Genomic DNA, 18319 nt, shown 5'->3' with positions numbered 1-18319 from the left:
AATTATATACACACATAATTTTAAGCCATCTTGTTTAAGCTCAGTCATGAGGTCAACTGCATTGTCTCCCTTTTCACAAGTGAAGACACTGAAGCTGAATCACTTGTATGAGGTGTGGATAAAATGAGAGTTCCTGTGGCCAGGATTCTCACCTGGCCCTGGTTGACTAGCTCACTGCACACCCGTGAGCAGTACATCACTGTTGACTCTATATAAAGAGCTCTGCCAGTGCTTGCATGGGACACAGTGGCGGGGTTGCAAGGCTGCAAGAGAGCAGAGACTGGAGTGGTGTCAGCACCAAGGACAGAGGCCCAGAGGAAGGCTGTGTGGGACGGCTGTGCGGACAGAGGGGCCCAGAGGATGGCTGTGCGGGATGACTGTGCAGGCAGAGAGGCCCAGAGACAGAAACAGAGACTGGCTTGCTGCGTGCAGACTCACTCTGAGTGAACAGGAGTTTAGTGACTGACCTGCCACCTGGACATAAAGTTGGGTATAACCCTTTCACCCAAGAACGTTTTGCTGTCAATTTCTTTGGTCATACTGAATCCATAGTGAACTTGCCTGGGGCTGAAACCCAGTGGTAAGACACAAGGCTATAGAACTCGCTAGTGGCGGGGGAGACAACAATGTGGCCGACAAAATCCCAGGGAAGAGCAGCAGTGTGGCTGAGGCTGGGGTGGGGCTGCAGCTACAGGGCCCCCTGGGGTGGGTTTTACGGCTCTCAGTGAGGCAGGAAGTGCTTCGGGATAGTCTCCTGCCTGGGTGAGGTATGCATCTCCCAGATGCCTGGCTGGAGGTCTGGGTGTGTGCATGCACACCTGTGTGGCTTCTGACACAGGGTTGTCCATCCTCCCATTCTTCTTATGGCCTGGCCTGGCCATGGGTGGATCTGGCTCCTGACCTGCTGTGTGAAGTCAGGACAGCCTCACCTCCCCAGGCATGCGTTTTCCTGTGAGATGAGAGCAGAGGATGAACCAACCAGGAATATGCCCTCCTTCCCACATTTGGTCTTAGACTATGGATGGGTGAGTTTGTGCTGTAGAATTTGGACACGGCCGCTGGAAATGGTTAATAAGCTTCCTGCCATGGGGGCTGTGTGAACAGCCACTCCCGACCTTTATAGTGTACTTGTGGGATCAGAGGAAGCAATTCTTCCAATCTGCTAACAATATTCGTCCCATGCAGTACCCGAGACCACTGCCTACCTTGGCACCAGAGCTTGGATATCTCACTTCCTGACCTTGACCCCAAGATGGCCTCACAAAACATTGAGCAGTGCTGCTATTCTTTCTGTTCTCCACAGCAATTTTGTAGGAAGTGTACTGCCACCGTGTCCAGTACGTGCCTGACCTTGCTTTCAACCACTTCACCTCGTCAGGGAGGTAAACTATTCCTACTACTGTTTTGCAGATTGAATCCATTTACTACTTTGTGGTGGGGGATGTTCCTGAGGAATCCAAGGAGCTTCTCCTTCAGAGAGTTTTGGAGATCCCATGTCCTGTCTGCACAGTGTCCTTCAATGCCAGAGGAGAAGGCACTATAGCTTTCTTAAGGGATCTGAGTGCCCAGACGCACAGCAGGTAGGCAGAACACATGCTCCCGAGTGACGGCCAGTGAGCTGCCTGCTTCCACCAGACCAACAGTGGATCTTGGATTCTCTGTGGTCCTAACCCATCTGTCAGTGTGTTCTTCCTCTCTTCCAGTATCTTTAGTTTCCATGCTCGTTTTCTTCTCTATCCTGTACTAATCTTGCCTTTTTATCTTCTGTAATTCTGATACTTTGACATTTTGAGACCTTGCTGACCTGGAGAGACTGCCCCTTCCCCATAGCTGATTCCTGAGATAGTGAGTAACTCACCCAGAAGTGCACCTTTCATGTGCAAACCAGCCAGTCCAGAGCCCAGCTCTCAGTCCAGACTCTCACACTCAGGACCAACATTTCCTGCCCTGATCACCCCAGGGCCAGATACCAGACAACTCAGGATAGGCCCTGCACCCCTACAGGCCCTAACCCCAGAGCCCACTGACATCATTCAAACTAGCCGATCCTAAGCTTGCTTACCCTGCCTTACCTATTCCTTCCTGCAGACTCTGCAGTAAAGATTCCTACACTTACTTTTTCTTTGTTCCCTCTGACTCCTGACCAACCCTGGTGCTGCCCTGTGTGGTGTGATGTGCCCCCTCTCGTTGGGAACTGTATTAGTTCAGGCTGTTATAACAATATATAGACTGGTGACCTTAAACAGAAATTTATTTGTCACAGTTTCCAAGGATGAAAAATCCAAGATCAAGGTGCTGATTGATTCAAGTTTCTGGTGAGAGCCGTTGTCCTGGCTTGTAGACAGCAACCTGTCCTTGTTGTGTCCTTTCATGGGGTGGGGAGGGGAAGAGATCAGGTATATAAAGCACTCTGGTCTTATTAAAAGGGTACTGATCTTATGGGATCAGGGCCCCACCCTCTGACCTCATTTAACCTTAATTACCTCCTGATAGGCCCTCTCTTCAAATCCAGTCACACTGGGGGTTCAGGCTTCAACATATGGATTTGGCGGGGTGGGGTGGGGGGAGACACAATTCAGTCCATACTGAATTTGTGAGTAGCAAACTTTCTTTTCAGTGGCAATTGAACCAATCTGCTGGCCTCATCATACCTAAAATAATAATTGTACATTTTAAAACACACCCTATTGCCCTATGCATGTGTGTATAAGTGTAGGTCTCTAGTGAAGTGAGACTGGCTATGTGGTTATAAGGACAATGACTGAGTCCTTTCCTGAGTTAGCCTGTCTGAAATGGGTATAATTCCTGCCCTTAAGCATTTGTTCTCAAGTTTAATTGTTCATCATATTTGCCTGGGATGCTTAATAATTTAGAGGCCTGAACTTCACCTTGCAGGCTGATTCCACATAATAGTGGATATCCTGGGAATATGCATTTAACCCTTCACTTTGCTTAAGAACTACCTATGCAGTTTGATTAAAATGCAGATATCCTGGCCACAGCCCCAGAGATTCTGATTTTCAAGGTGTAGGGAGGGCCAGGAATATGCATTCTTCACAGGACCCTGGTGATTCTAAAGGGATCACTGCTCCTAAAGCATTTTGCAATCTTTTAACATTAGCTGCTTGGTTTCAATTTTAGATTTCTAAATCCATCAAATACAGAAGGGCTCATCATCCCACTTTCACTAGTGGAGAGAATAAAGGGCAGCCCACAGAACCACTGGTCTTGCTTGTCCTCTGCTCAACTCATATGGAACTCTGTCTCTGGGCAGGTGAAAGGGTAGGGTGTAATTTAACACAAAAAAAGCTGCAGTTCCGCTTCTGACTTTTAGGCCACACTCCAGGGAGTGTGACTTTTGCAGAAGAGGACTAGGTGCAGCATTCCCTTCTGTCCCTGCTCTGGCTCTCCCAAGCAAGCCCACCCCACCAGCAATTGTGCTCCTGTCTGCTCTGCCCTCTGCCAGATCCCAAGGCTCCTGGTTGGTCTGCATGTTCCTTCGGCTGCTGGGCCCCAGCTGAAGTACAGCTGTTATGGAACTGTAGGAGTGTGTCCTGAACATCTCAGCTTGCAGGAAGGCTGGACTCTGGGTCCTCCTGTGCCCAAGACTGTGACTGGGCAGAGCCACCAACCTGCAAAGCATGGTCTGCTTTTGGCACAAGTGAGGCTGCTTGTCAGCCCTGTTCTTTTTTCTAATATGGAGAACAGACCAGAGCGTGGGAAATCCTAGGCACCAAGGGCCTTGGCACGCAACTGTGGGGCCTGCCAGCACAAACCTCAGCTGTCCCCCCGCTGCCCTCAAGGAGGTCACAGTATGAAGGAGGCTGCTGTAGGAGGCAGGCACGGCCAGGTTAAGAGTCCATCTGCCTGATGAGGGGATGTTAGCCTGGCTTGCTCGTTGATATCAAGTCATTGTACTAATCTTGCCTGAAACCCTTTGAAATAGGACTGAGGCTTTCCATGGCCCAGGCGAAGTCCCCAGACCTCTGGCCACCAGTCCATCCCTCTGTGCATCCCAACCCATTCTTCAGGAGTCTCTCTTCATTGAGTGAGTGAGTGGCAGAGGTGGAACTCTTGAGAGGCTAGAGGAGCATTATTCAGAGCGCTCCTCTGCCACTCTGAAAGAAATGTCCTGCTGTTACTGGCTTTCTGGATTCCAGACAGTTGGCTTCCAGGTGCACTATACCAGCACTTCTTGAGCTTTAAGATGCATATGAGTTTACTGGGGTTCTTGTTAAAGTGCATATTCTGACTTAGCAGGTCCAGGTGGGGCCTGGGAATGTACATCCTTAACCTGCTTCCAGGGGATGCCACTGCCATTGCTGGGACTGCACTTCAAGGATTCAGGCCCTGAAAACTTGCCCACAGAAGAATTCTTTTCATTAGTGCTTAGCTTAGGTCCTGGGGAAGAGCGTATTTGCCGAGTTAAAGTTGTCTGAAGCCTGTCAGCAATCGGCCGATGAGCCAATGGTCTCTGTTGCCTGGCTTTCAACGCTGAACTCACAGGGCACTGTGGGGCCTCATCAGACTGTCAGCTTGTCAAAACTGTTGATATGATTGAACCCTGGGAGCCAAAGATAAATATAAGTATAGGTATCATTTTTTCAGGGTCAATAAATACCATTTGTTGTCCTAATTACCCTTTAATGAAGAGAAGGGTCATCAGTTAAAATCCCACACAGTCTCAACTCTCTGTTCTCTCCTGCCTCCCTGTCTGTCTTTGTGGGACTAGACAAGGTACAGGGAAGAGCGGGGAACTGGCTAAGATGGTGGACACCACCAAATACAGTCATAGTTTTGGGAGAAGGAATACGCTTGCACAAAGAGCACTAATTAGCCTGATGCTGCAGATGTGTTCCTGTTTCAGATTCCATGCCTTCGCAGTGAGAACGGAGTGTGTGGAATTGCCTGCATCCTCCACAAAGGCTGGTGACAATGTAGCTACAAGGAAACTGAAAGGAAAACTCCCTCCAGGTACTTGGGATCGGAAAGAAATCCTGTGGTTTATATCTTTGTAACTTCAGATCATCTGTTTCACTAGGAAATAAAGCACTAGGGAGAGACTAACCACGTCCTCTGTATTATTTATGTGACACAAGGGCAGAGGTCATGGGTGTTAATGGTGAACTTGTCAGCCTAGCAGCCAGGCATCAGTCTTTATCCCAGCGAAGTGGCCTAAGTGATGTGTGTTTATTACCTTGGGCACCTCCTGGAGACGTGGCCCTGGATGTGTCAGTGCCAGACTTAGTTCTTGGCCAGGTGGAGCTGCTCTGCTGCCCAGGTGAGCAGGACACTGGCCAGAACGTCTGTTGTCCCTGTGGGTGTGCTGCCCTGCCCATCAGCCACAGCAGTGCTTGTAAACGCACGTGCACCATTGACCTGCCCCTTGTGAGGGCCGGGTCTGCTCAGGAACCTTTATGGAGGCTGAACGAACTTCCCTTCTCATTCAAAGAATGTGATCAGAGAATTTAGCAGGCATGGAGAGTGAGCTCAGAAAATCAGTGAGAAATAAAGTTGTGATTTGGGAAGGGCTCCTAGATGGGACAGTTTCTCAGAAAGCCGGGAGGTGAAGGTGTCTCCAGCGCTGATGAAACTGCACAAGGCTAGCAAACAGTGCAGAGAAAGGCAGGGAGGGAAGCTCCTGTTCCACTGGGAGATGACGCGGCCCAGAGGCGGTTAGCAGTCCGAGAAAGCCCATCCCACCTCCACCCTCATGCTCATTTCTGGTTATACACAGGAAGAATCCTAGCTTCAGTATAAAGCAAGGACTCCTCTTTGGGGGTAGAGAAGAAGCTGCAGGATACATCTGCTTGAGCTTCCTCCGTTACTTAATGGTATGGCAAGGGCTCCCAGGGGAAGGGCATGGGCCCTAAGCAGAGGCAGTTGTGGCATCCAGGCAAGGTGGTCAGATGGAGGCAAAGGCAGGTGGATGAATCACAAAGCCTGTCCCTGACACACGCTTTGTGGATTCCGATTCTTTGTGCCTGAAGCCGAGCAGGGGAGAGGTTTCATCCTAGAGCTTCCTGGGGACACTGCTTTATGTAACTTAGGACTTTGTTGTGATGCTGAGGTGCACATCTCCAGAGAATTTGAGAAAATGTCAGCTGATAAGCAGGGCTGATGCTAATCTAAGAAAAATAATTATTTCAGGACTTATGCCATGCTTATCAGAACTAATTTTCAAGATTAAGCCTCGTGGGCAAATGTTTCAGTCAGGGTAAAGAAGACAAGAAGTCACCAACTCCCCAAAGTGTGCCAATTGCTGTAGGTGGGGTTTAATTTGGCCTACAAATTCCCTGGCAGTTGAGTTGTAAAGGGGAATATTTTTGGCCGCATAGCTTACGTTTTCAGCAACTCCCATCTTCCCAATCCTGTGACACGTACAAATTAAATTATAGATAAAAACTGTTTTTACACTGAAGTACTTAGAGTATGGCCTGCCACTCTAATGCCATTTCAGTGATCATATGTTCTGAATTTGGGGAGAGAGTCCCAAATACTAAATAAGCAATCATGTCTCCTCTGTCCATCACAGTGTCCCAGAAATGCCAAATCACAGTCTATCTCTCCCACTCAAAAATGGCCCAGAAATTCTTGGCAGACTGTTTTGGTTTGGAAAGTGCGTGGCTTCCAACCGGATCCCGGGCCTCAGAGGCAGTTCCTCGCCCTATCCCCAGTGGGTTCCCTCTGCCCTCTCACCCCAGCTGTTTCAAGCATTTAAGAGCATCAGGTCCCACAGGCCCCTGTCTAGTCTGGGGAGGGAGGACGCCGCCTCAGTAGTTCATTTTGCCTCCTGTTGTACAGAACAGAGAGACTCTCACGTAAAAGGTCAGAGGAACATTACATATAGCACTAACCTGGCCACTGAAAGAAATTGCCTGCTGTTACTGACTTTCTGGATTCCAGGTAATTGGCTTTCAGAGTAGGACTTGCTCTTACCCCAGGCACTACACCAGTGCAAGACACTCTGCCAGGCATGGTAAATAACAGTTTAAAAAAGTGTAGTAAAATATACATAACATAAAATTTACCACCTTAGCCATTTTAAAGTGTATGGTTTTATAGCATGAAGTACATTCCCACTGATGTGTAACCAAGCTCTAGAACTCTTCATCTGTTCCCAATAGACAACAAATCCCCATTCTCCACTGCCAGCTCCAGACAGCCACTCTTGTACTTTCTGTCTCCTAAAGTGACTGCTTTAGCTACTTCATATAAGTGGAGTCATACACTGTGTGTCCTTTTGTGACTGGCTTATTTGACTTAGTATCCTATCTCTGTGTTGCACGTGACAGAATTTCCTTCCTTTTAAAAGCTGAGTAGTATTCTATTTGTATGTATATACAAAATTGTATTTATCCATGTATCTATCAGTGGCCCCTTGGGTTGCTACCACCTTTTGGCTACTGTGAATAATGCTGCTGTGAACATGGGGGTGCAGGTATCCCTCTGAGACCTGGCTTTAAATTCTTTAGGGTATATGCTCAGAAATGGAATTTCTGCATTATATATGCCAATTCTATTTTTAACTTTTGAGGACCCTCCATATTATTTTCCATGGTGGCTGCACCATTTTACATTCCCACTAACAGTGCACAAGTTTTCTACATCCTTGCCAGCATTTGTTATTTTCTTTTTGTTTTGTTTTGTTTTTGTTAGCAGCCATCCTAATGGGTATGAACTGTATCTTCTTGTGGTTTTGATTTGCAGTTCCCTAATTTATTAGTGATACTGAGCATATTTTCATGTGCTTGTTGAAATGAGTAATATTATAATGCAATGTTCTTTGTTTTTTTTTTTGAGAGGGCATCTCTCATATTTATTGATCAAATGGTTGTTAACAACAATAAAATTCTGTATAGGGGGGTCAATGCTCAATGCGCAATCATTAATCCATCTCAAGCCTAATTCTCATCAGTCTCCAATCTTCTGAAGCATAACGAACAAGTTTTTACATGGTGAACGAATTCTTACATAGTGAATAAATTCTTACATGGTGAACAGTACAAGGGCATTCATCACAGAAATTTTCGGTTTTGATCACGCATTATGATCTATAAACAATCAGGTCAAATATGAATATTCGTTTGATTTTTATACTTGATTTATATGTGGATCCCACATTTCTCCCTTTATTATTATTATTATTTTTATTTTTAATAAAATGCTGAAGTGGTAGGTAGATGCAAGATAAAGGTAGAAAACATAGTTTAGTGCTGTAAGAGGGCAAATGTAGATGATCAGGTGTGTGCCTATGGACTAAGTATTAATCCAAGCTAGACAAGGGCAGCAAAACATCCACGGATGCAGAAGATTTCTCTCAAAGCAGGGGGGGTGAGGTTCTGAGCCTCACCTCTGTTGATCCCGAATTTCTCACCTGATGGCCCCCCTGCGACTGTGCCTGTCTTAGGTTGTTCCTCCCTTGAGGAATCTTACCCGTCTCTGGCTAACCAGTCATCTTCCGGGGCCATACAGGGAAATGTAAAGTTGGTAAGTGAGAGAGAAGCCATACTGTTTCAAAAGGTTAGCTTTTTACTTCTTTGCAGATTTATGCCCTGTGGCTTCTATGCCCAGCATTTGTCTCAAGGTATCTTTACCACTTGGAGGAATTATGATACTCGGTAAATTCGATATGAGGCACGAATTCTATTTAAGGGTTGTAATTAGGAAGGAAGAAGAAAAGCTATAGAGGTAGCATATGGAAGAAAACATGGGAGGATTGATTATTTCTTTGACATATCTTCTTGTAGAGTACCTTAAGTATGTATAGGTTTTAAACTACTAACTAATTTGCACACACATATTAACATAATAGGAATACAGTGACATAAACAAAGCAAATCTATAGTTACCATCCATCTCCAGTGAAGCCAAGAAAACCATTTAGGCACCCTAGGCATTTGTGAAAATTTGTCTATGATACGATGGATATTGTCCTACTGTACTTGAACAGTCTGAGAAAAATCAGACAAATTAAAGCAGCCCATTTCTGGGATCTGTTCACATCCCGTATGTTCTTTTAACCGTAGATAGTCTATAGTCATAAGATTTTGGAGTGCTACACCTTGCACCCCTCCCAACTCCTGGTTGAGTTCCAACAGTACAGATCCGGTCAAATTCGTTGTCTCACTGTATGCACATGCCAGCCTAGACATCTCCCTCCTCATTCCAATGGCAACTCCAGGAAACGGAAACGGTGGGGTGGACGCAGCCACAACCGCAGCATCGCCCGGATCCCTGTGGAGGCTTTTTGATGATCATCCCCTGGCACGAGTCCTCCAGAGAGTGCTGATGCAGGAAGCTCCTCCTCATATCGTATCTTAGTTCATTTTCTGGGTATCCAAGCTAGGCCTTGATCTTCTGCATAGAAACAAACAGACCCTTTGCCCACACTTTGACATGCCCTCTATACCACTGTGCAGAACTCATTGGAGGTCAGCACACAGGGACTGCCTTTTTTTTTTTTTTATTAAGAGAAAGGAATATTATCAGAAAAGAGTACCTCCATAACTGATCATCTGACACCCTTTAAGTGATCAACATTAAGGATATTTAAAGCATGCGTTGATCTTTGATTTACCAATAGTTTTATCCTATCAAGGAGTAATCCCCCTTTTCTTTCTTTCTTTTTTTCTTTAATCTTTAATCTACACTTACATGAAGAATACTATGTTTACTATGCTCTCCCCTATATCAGGTCCCCCCTAACAACCACATTACGGTTACTGTCCATCAGCTTAGCAAAATGTTGTAGAATCCCTACTTGTCCTCTCTGTGTTGTGCAGCCCACCCTCCCCTTTCTCCCTCCCCCCCATGCATGCTAATCTTAATACCCCACTTCTTCTCCCCCCCCCTTATCCCTCCCTGCCCACCCATCCTCCCCAGTTCCTTTCCCTTTGGTACCTGTTAGTCCATTTTTGGGTTCTGTAATTCCGCTGCTGTTTTGTTCCTTCAGTTTTTCCTTTGTTCTTATACTCCTCAGATGAGTGAAATCATTTGGTATTTCTCTTTCTCCGCTTGGCTTATTTCACTGAGCATAATACTCTCCAGTTCCATCCATGTTGCTGCAAATGGTTGGATTTTTCCACTTCTTATGGCTGAGTAGTATTCCATTGTGTATATGTACCACTCTTCTTTATCCATTCATCTACCAATGGACATTTAGGTTGCTTCCAATTCTTGGCTATTGTAAATAGTGCTGCGATAAACATAGGGGTGCATCTGTCTTTCTCAAACTTGATTGCTGCGTTTTTAGGGTAAATTCCTAGGAGTGGAATTCCTGGGTCAAATGGTAGGTCTGTTTTGAGCATTTTGATGCACCTCCAGACTGCTTTCCACAATGGTTGAACTACTTTACATTCCCACCAGCAGTGTAGGAGGGTTCCCCTTTCTCCACAGCCTCGCCAACATTTGTTGTTGTTTGTCTTTTGGATGGCAGCTATCCTTACTGGTGTGAGGTGATAGCTCATTGTAGTTTTTATTTGCATTTCTCTGATAATTAGCGATGTGGAGCATCTTTTCATGTGTCTCTTGGCCATCTGTATTTCTTTTTTAGAGAACTGTCTGTTCAGTTCCTCTGCCCATTTTTTAATTGGGTTATTTGTTTTTTGTTTGTTGAGGCGTGTGAGCTCTTTATATATTCTGGACGTCAAGCCTTTATCGGATCTGTCATTTTCAAATATATTCTCCCATACTGTAGGGTTCCTTTTTGTTCTATTGATGGTGTCTTTCGCTGTACAGAAGCTTTTCAGCTTAATGTAGTCCCACTTGCTCATTTTTGCTGTTGTTTTCCTTGCCCGGGGAGATATGTTCAAGAAGAGGTCACTCATGTTTATGTCTAAGAGGTTTTTGCCTATGTTTTTTTCCAAGAGTTTAATGGTTTCATGACTTACATTCAGGTCTTTGATCCATTTTGAGTTTACCTTTGTATATGGGGTTAGACAATGGTCCAGTTTCATTCTCCTACATGTAGCTGTCCAGTTTTGCCAGCACCATCTGTTGAAGAGACTGTCATTTCGCCATTGTATGTCCATGGCTCCTTTATCAAATATTAATTGACCATATATGTTTGTGTTAATGTCTGGAGTCTCTAATCTGTTCCACTGGTCTGTGGCTCTGTTCTTGTGCCAGTACCAAATTGTCTTGATTACTATGGCTTTGTATAGAGCTTGAAGTTGGGGAGTGAGATCCCCCCTACTTTATTCTTCTTTTTCAGGATTGCTTTGGCTATTCGGGGTCTTTGGTGTTTCCATATGAATTTTTGAATTATTTGTTCCAATTCATTGAAGAATGTTGCTGGTAATTTGAGAGGGATTGCATCAAATCTGTATACTGCTTTGGGCAGGATGGCCATTTTGATGATATTAATTCTTCCTAGCCATGAGCATGGGATGAGTTTCCATTTATTAGTGTCCCCTTTAATTTCTCTAAAGAGTGCCTTGTAGTTTTCAGAGTATAAGTCTTTCACTTCTTTGGTTAGGTTTATTCCTAGGTATTTTATTCTTTTTGATGCAATGGTGAATGGAATTGTTTTCCTGATTTCTCTTTCTATTGATTCATTGTTAGAGTATAGGAAAGCTACAGATTTCTGTGTGTTAATTTTGTATCCTGCAACTTTGCTGTATTCCGATATCAGTTCTAGTAGTTTTGGAGTGGAGTCTTTAGGGTTTTTTATGTACAGTATCATATCATCTGCAAATAGTGACAGTTTAACTTCTTCTTTACCAATCTGGATTCCTTGTATTTCTTTGTTTTGCCTGATTGCCATGGCTAGGACCTCCAGTACTATGTTGAATAACAGTGGGGAGAGTGGGCATCCCTGTCTGGTTCCCGATCTCAGAGGAAATGCTTTCAGCTTCTTGCTGTTCAGTGTAATGCTGGCTGTGGGTTTATCATATATGGCCTTTATTATGTTGAGGTACTTGCCCTCTATTCCCATTTTGCTGAGAGTTTTTATCATGAATGGATGTTGAATTTTGTCAAATGCTTTTTCAGCATCTATGGAGATGATCATGTGGTTTTTGTCTTTCTTTTTGTTGATGTGGTGGATGATGTTGATGGATTTTTGAATGTTGTACCATCCTTGCATCCCTGGGATGAATCCCACTTGGTCATGGTGTATGATCCTTGTGATATACTGTTGAATTCTGTTTGCTAATATTTTATTGAGTATTTTTGCATCTACATTCATCAGGGATATTGGTCTGTAATTTTCTTTTTTGGTGGGGTCTTTGCCTGTTTTTGGTATTAGGGTGATGTTGGCTTCATAGAATGAGTTTGGGAGTATTCCCTCTTCTTCTATTTTTTGAAACACTTTAAGGAGAATGGGTATTATGTCTTCTCTGTGTGTCTGATAAAATTCCGAGGTAAATCCGTCCGGCCCCGGGTTTTGTTCTTGGGTAGTTTTTTGATTACCCTTTCAATTTCTTTGCTCGTAATTGGTTTGTTTAACTTTTGTGTTGGTCAGTCTTGGGAGGTTGTATTTTTCTAGGAAGTTGTCCATTTCTTCTAGGTTTTCCAGCTTGTTGGCATATAGGTTTTCATAGTAGTCTTTAATAATTCTTTGTATTTCTGTGGAGTCTGTCGTGATTTTTCATTCTCATTTCTGATTATGTTGATTTGTGTTGATTCTCCTTTTCTTTTAATAAGTTTGGCTAGAAGCTTGTCTATTTTGTTTATTTTCTCAAAGAACCAGCTCTTGGTTTCGTTGATTTTTACTATTGTTTTATTCTTCTCAATTTTGTTTATTTCTTCTCTGATCTTTATTATGTCCCTCCTTCTGCTGACTTTAGGCCTCATTTGTTCTTATTTTTCCAGTTTCGATAATTGTGATGTTAAACTCTTCATTTGGGATTGTTCTTCCTTCTTCAAGTGTGCCTGGATTGCTATATACTTTCCTCTTAAGACTGCTTTCACTGCGTCCCACAGAAGTTGGGGCTTAGTGTTGTTGTTGTCATTTGTTTCTATATATTCCTTTATCTCTATTTTGATTTGTTCATTGATCCATTGATTATTTAGAAGCATGTTGTTAAGCCTCCATGTGTTTGTGAGCCTTTTTGCTTTTTTTGTAGAATTTATTTCTAGTTTTATACCTTTGTGGTCTGAAAAATTGGTTGGTAGAATTTCAATATTTTGAATTTACTGAGGCTCTTTTTGTGAGCTAGTATGTGGTCTATTCTGGAGAATATTCCATGTGCACTTGAGAAGAATGTATATCCTGTTGCTTTTTGATGTAGAGTTCTATAGATGTCTATTAGGTCCATCTGTTCTAGTGTGTTGTTCAGTGCCTGTGTGTCCTTACTTATTTTCTGCCCGGTGGATCTATCCTTTGGGGTGAGTGGTGTGTTGAAGTCTCCTAAAATGAATGCATTGCAGTCTATTTCCGTCTTTAGTTCTGTTAGTATTTGCTTCACATATGCTGGTGCTCCTGTATTGGGTGCATATATATTTAGAATGGTTATATCCTCTTGTTGGACTGAGCCCTTTATCATTATGTAATGTCCTTCTTTATCTCTTGTTACTTTCTTTGTTTTGAAGTCTATTTTGTCTGATATTAGTACTGCAACCCCTGCTTTCTTCTCACTGTTGTTTGCCTGAAATATGTTTTTCCATCCCTTGACTTTTAGTCTATGCTTGTCTTTGGGTTTAAGGTGAGTTTCTTGTAAGCAGCATATAGATGGGTCTTGCTTTTTTATCCATTGTATTACTCTGTGTCTTTTGATTGGTGCATTAAGTCCATTTACATTTAAGGTGACTATTGAGAGATATGTACTTATTGCCATTGCAGGCTTTAAATTCGTGGTTACCAAAGGTTCAAGGTTAGCTTCTTTAGTATCTTACTGCCTAACTTAGCTCGCTTATTGAGCTGTTATATACACTGTCTGGAGATTCTTTTCTTCTCTCCCTTCTTATTCCTCCTCCTCCATTCTTCATATGTTGTGTGTTTTGTTCTGTGTTCTTTTTAGGAGTGCTCCCATCTAGAGCAGTCCCTGTAGGATGCCCTGTAGAGGTGGTTTGTGGGAAGCAAATTCCCTCAGCTTTTGCTTGTCTGGGAATTGTTTAATCCCACCATCATATTTAAATGATAGTCGTGCTGGATACAGTATCCTTGGTTCAAGGCCCTTCTGTTTCATTGCATTAAGTATATCATGCCATTCTCTTCTGTCCTGTAGGGTTTCTGTCGAGAAGTCTGATGTTAGCCTGATGGGTTTTCCTTTATAGGTGACCTTTTTCTCTCTAGCTGCCTTTAAAACTCTTTCCTTGTCCTTGATCCTTGCCATTTTAATTACTATGTATCTTGGTGTTGTCCTCCTTGGATCCTTTCTGTTGGGGGTTCTGTGTAATTCCATGGTCTGTTCTATTATTTCCTCCCCCAGTTTGGGGAAGTTTTCAGCAATTATTTCTTCAAAGAGACTTTCTATCCCTTTTCCTCTTTCTTCTTCTTCTGGTACCCCTATGATACGAATATTATTCCTTTTGGCTTGGTCACATAGTTCTCTTAGTGTTGTTTCATTCCTGGAGATCCTTTTATCTCTCTCTATGTCAGGTTGTATACATTCCTGTTCTCTGGCTTCTATTCCTTCAATGGCCTCTTGCATCTTATCCATTCTGCTTATAAATCCTTCCAGGTATTGTTTCACTTCTGTGATCTCCTTCCTGACATCTGTGATCTCCCTCTGGACTTCATCCCATTGCTCTTGCATTTTTCTCTGCATCTCATCCCATTGCTCTTGCATTTTTCTCTGCATCTCTGTCAGCATGTTCATGATTTTTATTTTGAATTCTTTTTCAGGAGGACTGGTTAGGTCTGTCTCCTTCTCAGGTGTTGTCTCTGTGATCTTTGTCTGCCTGTAGTTTTGCCTTTTCATGGTGATATAGTTTGCAGAGCTGGTACGAGTGACCGCTGGAAGAGCTTCCCTTCGTCTTGGTTTGCGGCCTTCCTCTCCTGGGAGAATAGCGACCTCTAGTGGCTTGTGCTTGTCAGCTGTGTGCAGACAGGGCTCTGCTACCTGCCGGTTTGCTATGGAGTTTATCTCTGCTGTAGCTGTGGGCGTGGCCTGGCTGGGGCTGCTCCTCCAAAGTGGTGGAGCCCCATTGTAGAGGGAGCGGCCGGGAGGCTATTTATCTCCGTAATGGGCCTCTGTGCTCCCTCTTGCCCAGGGGGTTAGAGTGCCCAGAGATCCCCAGATTCCCTGCCTCTGGTCTAAGTGTCCTGTCCTGCCCCTTTAAGACTTCCAAAAAGCACTCTCCAAACCAAAACAACAACAGCAACAATGAGAGAGGAAACAGCAAAAAAAAAGAAAAAAAAAAAAAAGGAAAAAACACGCGATTTTTTTTGTCCTCAGGTGCCGGTCCCAGGCACCCACTCACTGGTCCTGCTGCCCTGCCTCCCTAGCACCGGGGTCCCTGTCCCTTCAAGGCTTCCAAAAAGCAACCGCCCACCGGTCCCGCAGGGATAATCGCGCGATATTCTTTGTCCTCAGGCGCCGGTCCCAGGCACCCGCTCACCGGTCCTGCTGCTCTGCCTCCCTAGCACCGGAGTCCCTGTCCCTTTAAGGCTTCCAAAAAGCACTTGCCAAACAGAGAAAAAAAAAGGGGAAAAACGCGCGATTTCCTCCGTCCTGCCTGTCTCAGGCACCCGCCCACTGGTCCCATAGGAAAAAACACGCGATATTCTTTGTCCTCAGGTGCTGGTCCCAGGCACCTGCTCACCGGTCCTGCTGCTCTGCCTCCCTAGCACCGGGGTCCCTGTCCCTTTCAGGCTTCCAAAAAGAGAAAAAAAAAAAGGGGAAAAACACGCAATTTCCTCTGTCCTCAGGCACCGGTCTCAGGCACCCGCCACCGGTCCCGTATAATGCAATGTTTTAAAAGTTCATAATTAAAGCAAAAAAATCTGTGATGACCAGAATGTCATAATTTGAAATAGTTTCCAACAAGGATGTGTCAAGCCATAGTGGAGCCTGAAGTAAAAGTAAAAATGTATGCCTCTGTACTTTGCTTATTTTAATAATTAATTTGTTTCTAGGTTATTAGAGTAGTTGAAAAATATTTAAAAGTTGAAAAACAGGTATATGAAAGTTATATTATCTTAACTTTAAATATTTCTGGAGTATATTCATAGCACTTGTTAAAGTTTTATATCCATCAAATGTGCCAGTGCTCACTTGGACCTCCCCCTTCTCGCCTGCCCCGCATCACTGTTGCATAGGCCCCCTCCTCTCCAGCCCTGTCTAAGTGTTTGCTGTCTCTTGAGGCAGAGCGCATTCACTCTTGTTTGAGCCTCCAAGATGCCTCTCCTACTGCCTTTTGCTTGGGTTCTCAGTCTGCTCTGTATCCACACAAACTTTCTTAGGAGTCTTTCCTGACCCCCCTTTCCCCTCTGTTCTCTCAGCCTGCTTGTGAGGCATCTGTGGCATATGAGCCACAGACAGGACATCTTTTACTTGTAGTTTGGAAAGAGTCCAAACACCCACGGATCTCTGTTCACAAACGTTGATAGGCAAGGATATGTCAAATTTTCATAATCTTATTTTTTTCCACCACCTCCCTCTTATTTTCTTATGCAGACAACTTCTATTTTCCCCTCAGTAGACATCCCCTGAACTCAGGAAGCACAGAGTAATAACAAAGGGAAAGTGTGTGTGTGTGTGTGTGTGTGTGTGTGTGTGTGTGTGTGTGTGTGGTGCAATAACAACATCTCATAATATCTCAAGACACCATTTCAGCCATCCATATCTGCTGAAGCACATCTCTATGTTTTTAGAAAGAAATGGCTTCTCACCTGAAGAGGTTGGGGCTGGGTCACTGGTGTGCACTGGACTCCTAGAACATTGGCAGCACTTGTCTGGGTGGGCCATAATCCCAGGCTCCTAGAAGTTGGGTGCAGGAACATGGGCACTGGGGGGACTTCTTGCCTTTCACTTCCGGAGATGACTTCCTGCCTTAGAGATTCTGCCTCTTCCCAGCATATGCTCCATCAGTCTCAGATGGGCTCCCCTTACTAGGGAGAACAGGATCTTTGGTGTAAATTTAGGAATTGTGGGATATTTAATTTGGCAGACAACGCCGACCTGAAGCTATAGTTCTGTGCTTTTCTTCCTCATAGTTGTCCTTCCCCTTGGCTTTCTGCCCAGAGCTGGCTGGGTCCCAGCTCATGTTTACACATGTGGGTCCTAGAGAGGGGATTGGCAGCTCTGTTGAGTAGCCAGAACCCTCTACTCCCAGTTTGTCTCCAGGTAGGTATCTTGCCTCTTTCTCACTTTGTTATGGGCTTGTCATCTGCTGGAGAGGGGAAAAGGGTTCCACCAGAGTCTAGGTTATTATGGGACCAGAGAGATGCTACCTTCTGGTGTTCCTTGAGCCACTCTGCCCCCTATGGCTTGGCATCCTTTCCCTGTTAGTGTGGGTTCTCTTCACAGTGTCCATGTATCATGGGGGACCCATACAGAATAAAATAGAGGTGTATAAACTTCCTAAACTCTAGGCATTTTCTTTGGAAAACATTCCTCTCCAGGACAGGGCAACACTTTCATTCTGCCCCTTGAGTCTGGACTTCCCCTTTCCCCACAGTCTCCTGGCATGTGTCCCAGGCCACCTCATTGATGGCAGGTTAAGGAGTGGGTGGGGAGGAAGGTCTCATTGTCTTGATGCCTGGCTCTTGGAGATCTGTGCACATAAGCTTCCTAAAGCCTTTAAACTTGCAGCCAGGGCTTGACTGTGGTGACAGCCTTCATCTGCCCTGGCTGGCAGGGCCTTGGCTGGTGCTGCTGAAAATAGGCCCTCTTTTTTGAGCATGTTAAACAGACGCCTGAAAAATCATCTTTCATGCTTTTCTATTTCTGGCATTCTCATTGAGTCAAGGAAATTAATTGTTTAAGTGAACTCCAACAAGAGGCCCTCTCTGCGCAACAGTTGCCCATGGCTACCGCCATCAGCTAGAGGTGGCCTGGCTCTGGAGTAATGGTTGAGTAGGGAACACTGCCCAAGGTCCTGAAAGACTCACGGAACGTCCCCTAGTGGCATTTATGAATGTCTGGTCAAAAATACAAGGCTGGTCACGTTCTTCAATTTCTAGAATTCAGTTTAATTTTTGACTCCAGTGTCCTTCTGTCCCAGCAGATTGGTGGGAAATGAACCTCAGTCACTCTCAGGGTCCCCCTCCTGAGCTTTTCCCACAGTTCAGAGATGCTAGGCAGTGCTGAGGCATCAGGAGGGGGCTCTAGTAGTTGGACATCTGTTCCCATAAATTGCCCCATAAATAGCCCTTGTCCCTGTCTAATGACCACCCCAGGTTGAGCAGTTCTCTGCTGCTCCAGTGCTG

At 44.6% G+C, this 18319-nt stretch overlaps 1 protein-coding gene across 4 annotated transcripts in view; it reads left to right on the top strand.

Moving 5' to 3' along the window:
* Nucleotides 1-18319, top strand: part of VWA3B (von Willebrand factor A domain containing 3B) — a 206573-nt gene that overhangs the window by 31839 nt on the left and 156415 nt on the right. For all 4 annotated transcript variants that reach the window (XR_012132934.1, XR_012132935.1, XM_073240008.1 and 1 more), the window contains exons 6-7: nucleotides 1411-1580; nucleotides 4868-4974. Coding sequence is in view for 2 of the 4 variants with exons in the window: in XM_073240008.1 (XP_073096109.1) it covers nucleotides 1411-1580; nucleotides 4868-4974 (277 nt within the window). In the remaining 2 variants the exon portion in view is untranslated. The remainder of the gene's footprint in view (nucleotides 1-1410; nucleotides 1581-4867; nucleotides 4975-18319) is intronic.

Source organism: Manis javanica, chromosome 1 (genome assembly GCF_040802235.1).
Source record: "Manis javanica isolate MJ-LG chromosome 1, MJ_LKY, whole genome shotgun sequence".
Taxonomy (NCBI): domain Eukaryota; kingdom Metazoa; phylum Chordata; class Mammalia; order Pholidota; family Manidae; genus Manis; species Manis javanica.
This window is presented reverse-complemented; position numbering and strand designations above follow the sequence as displayed.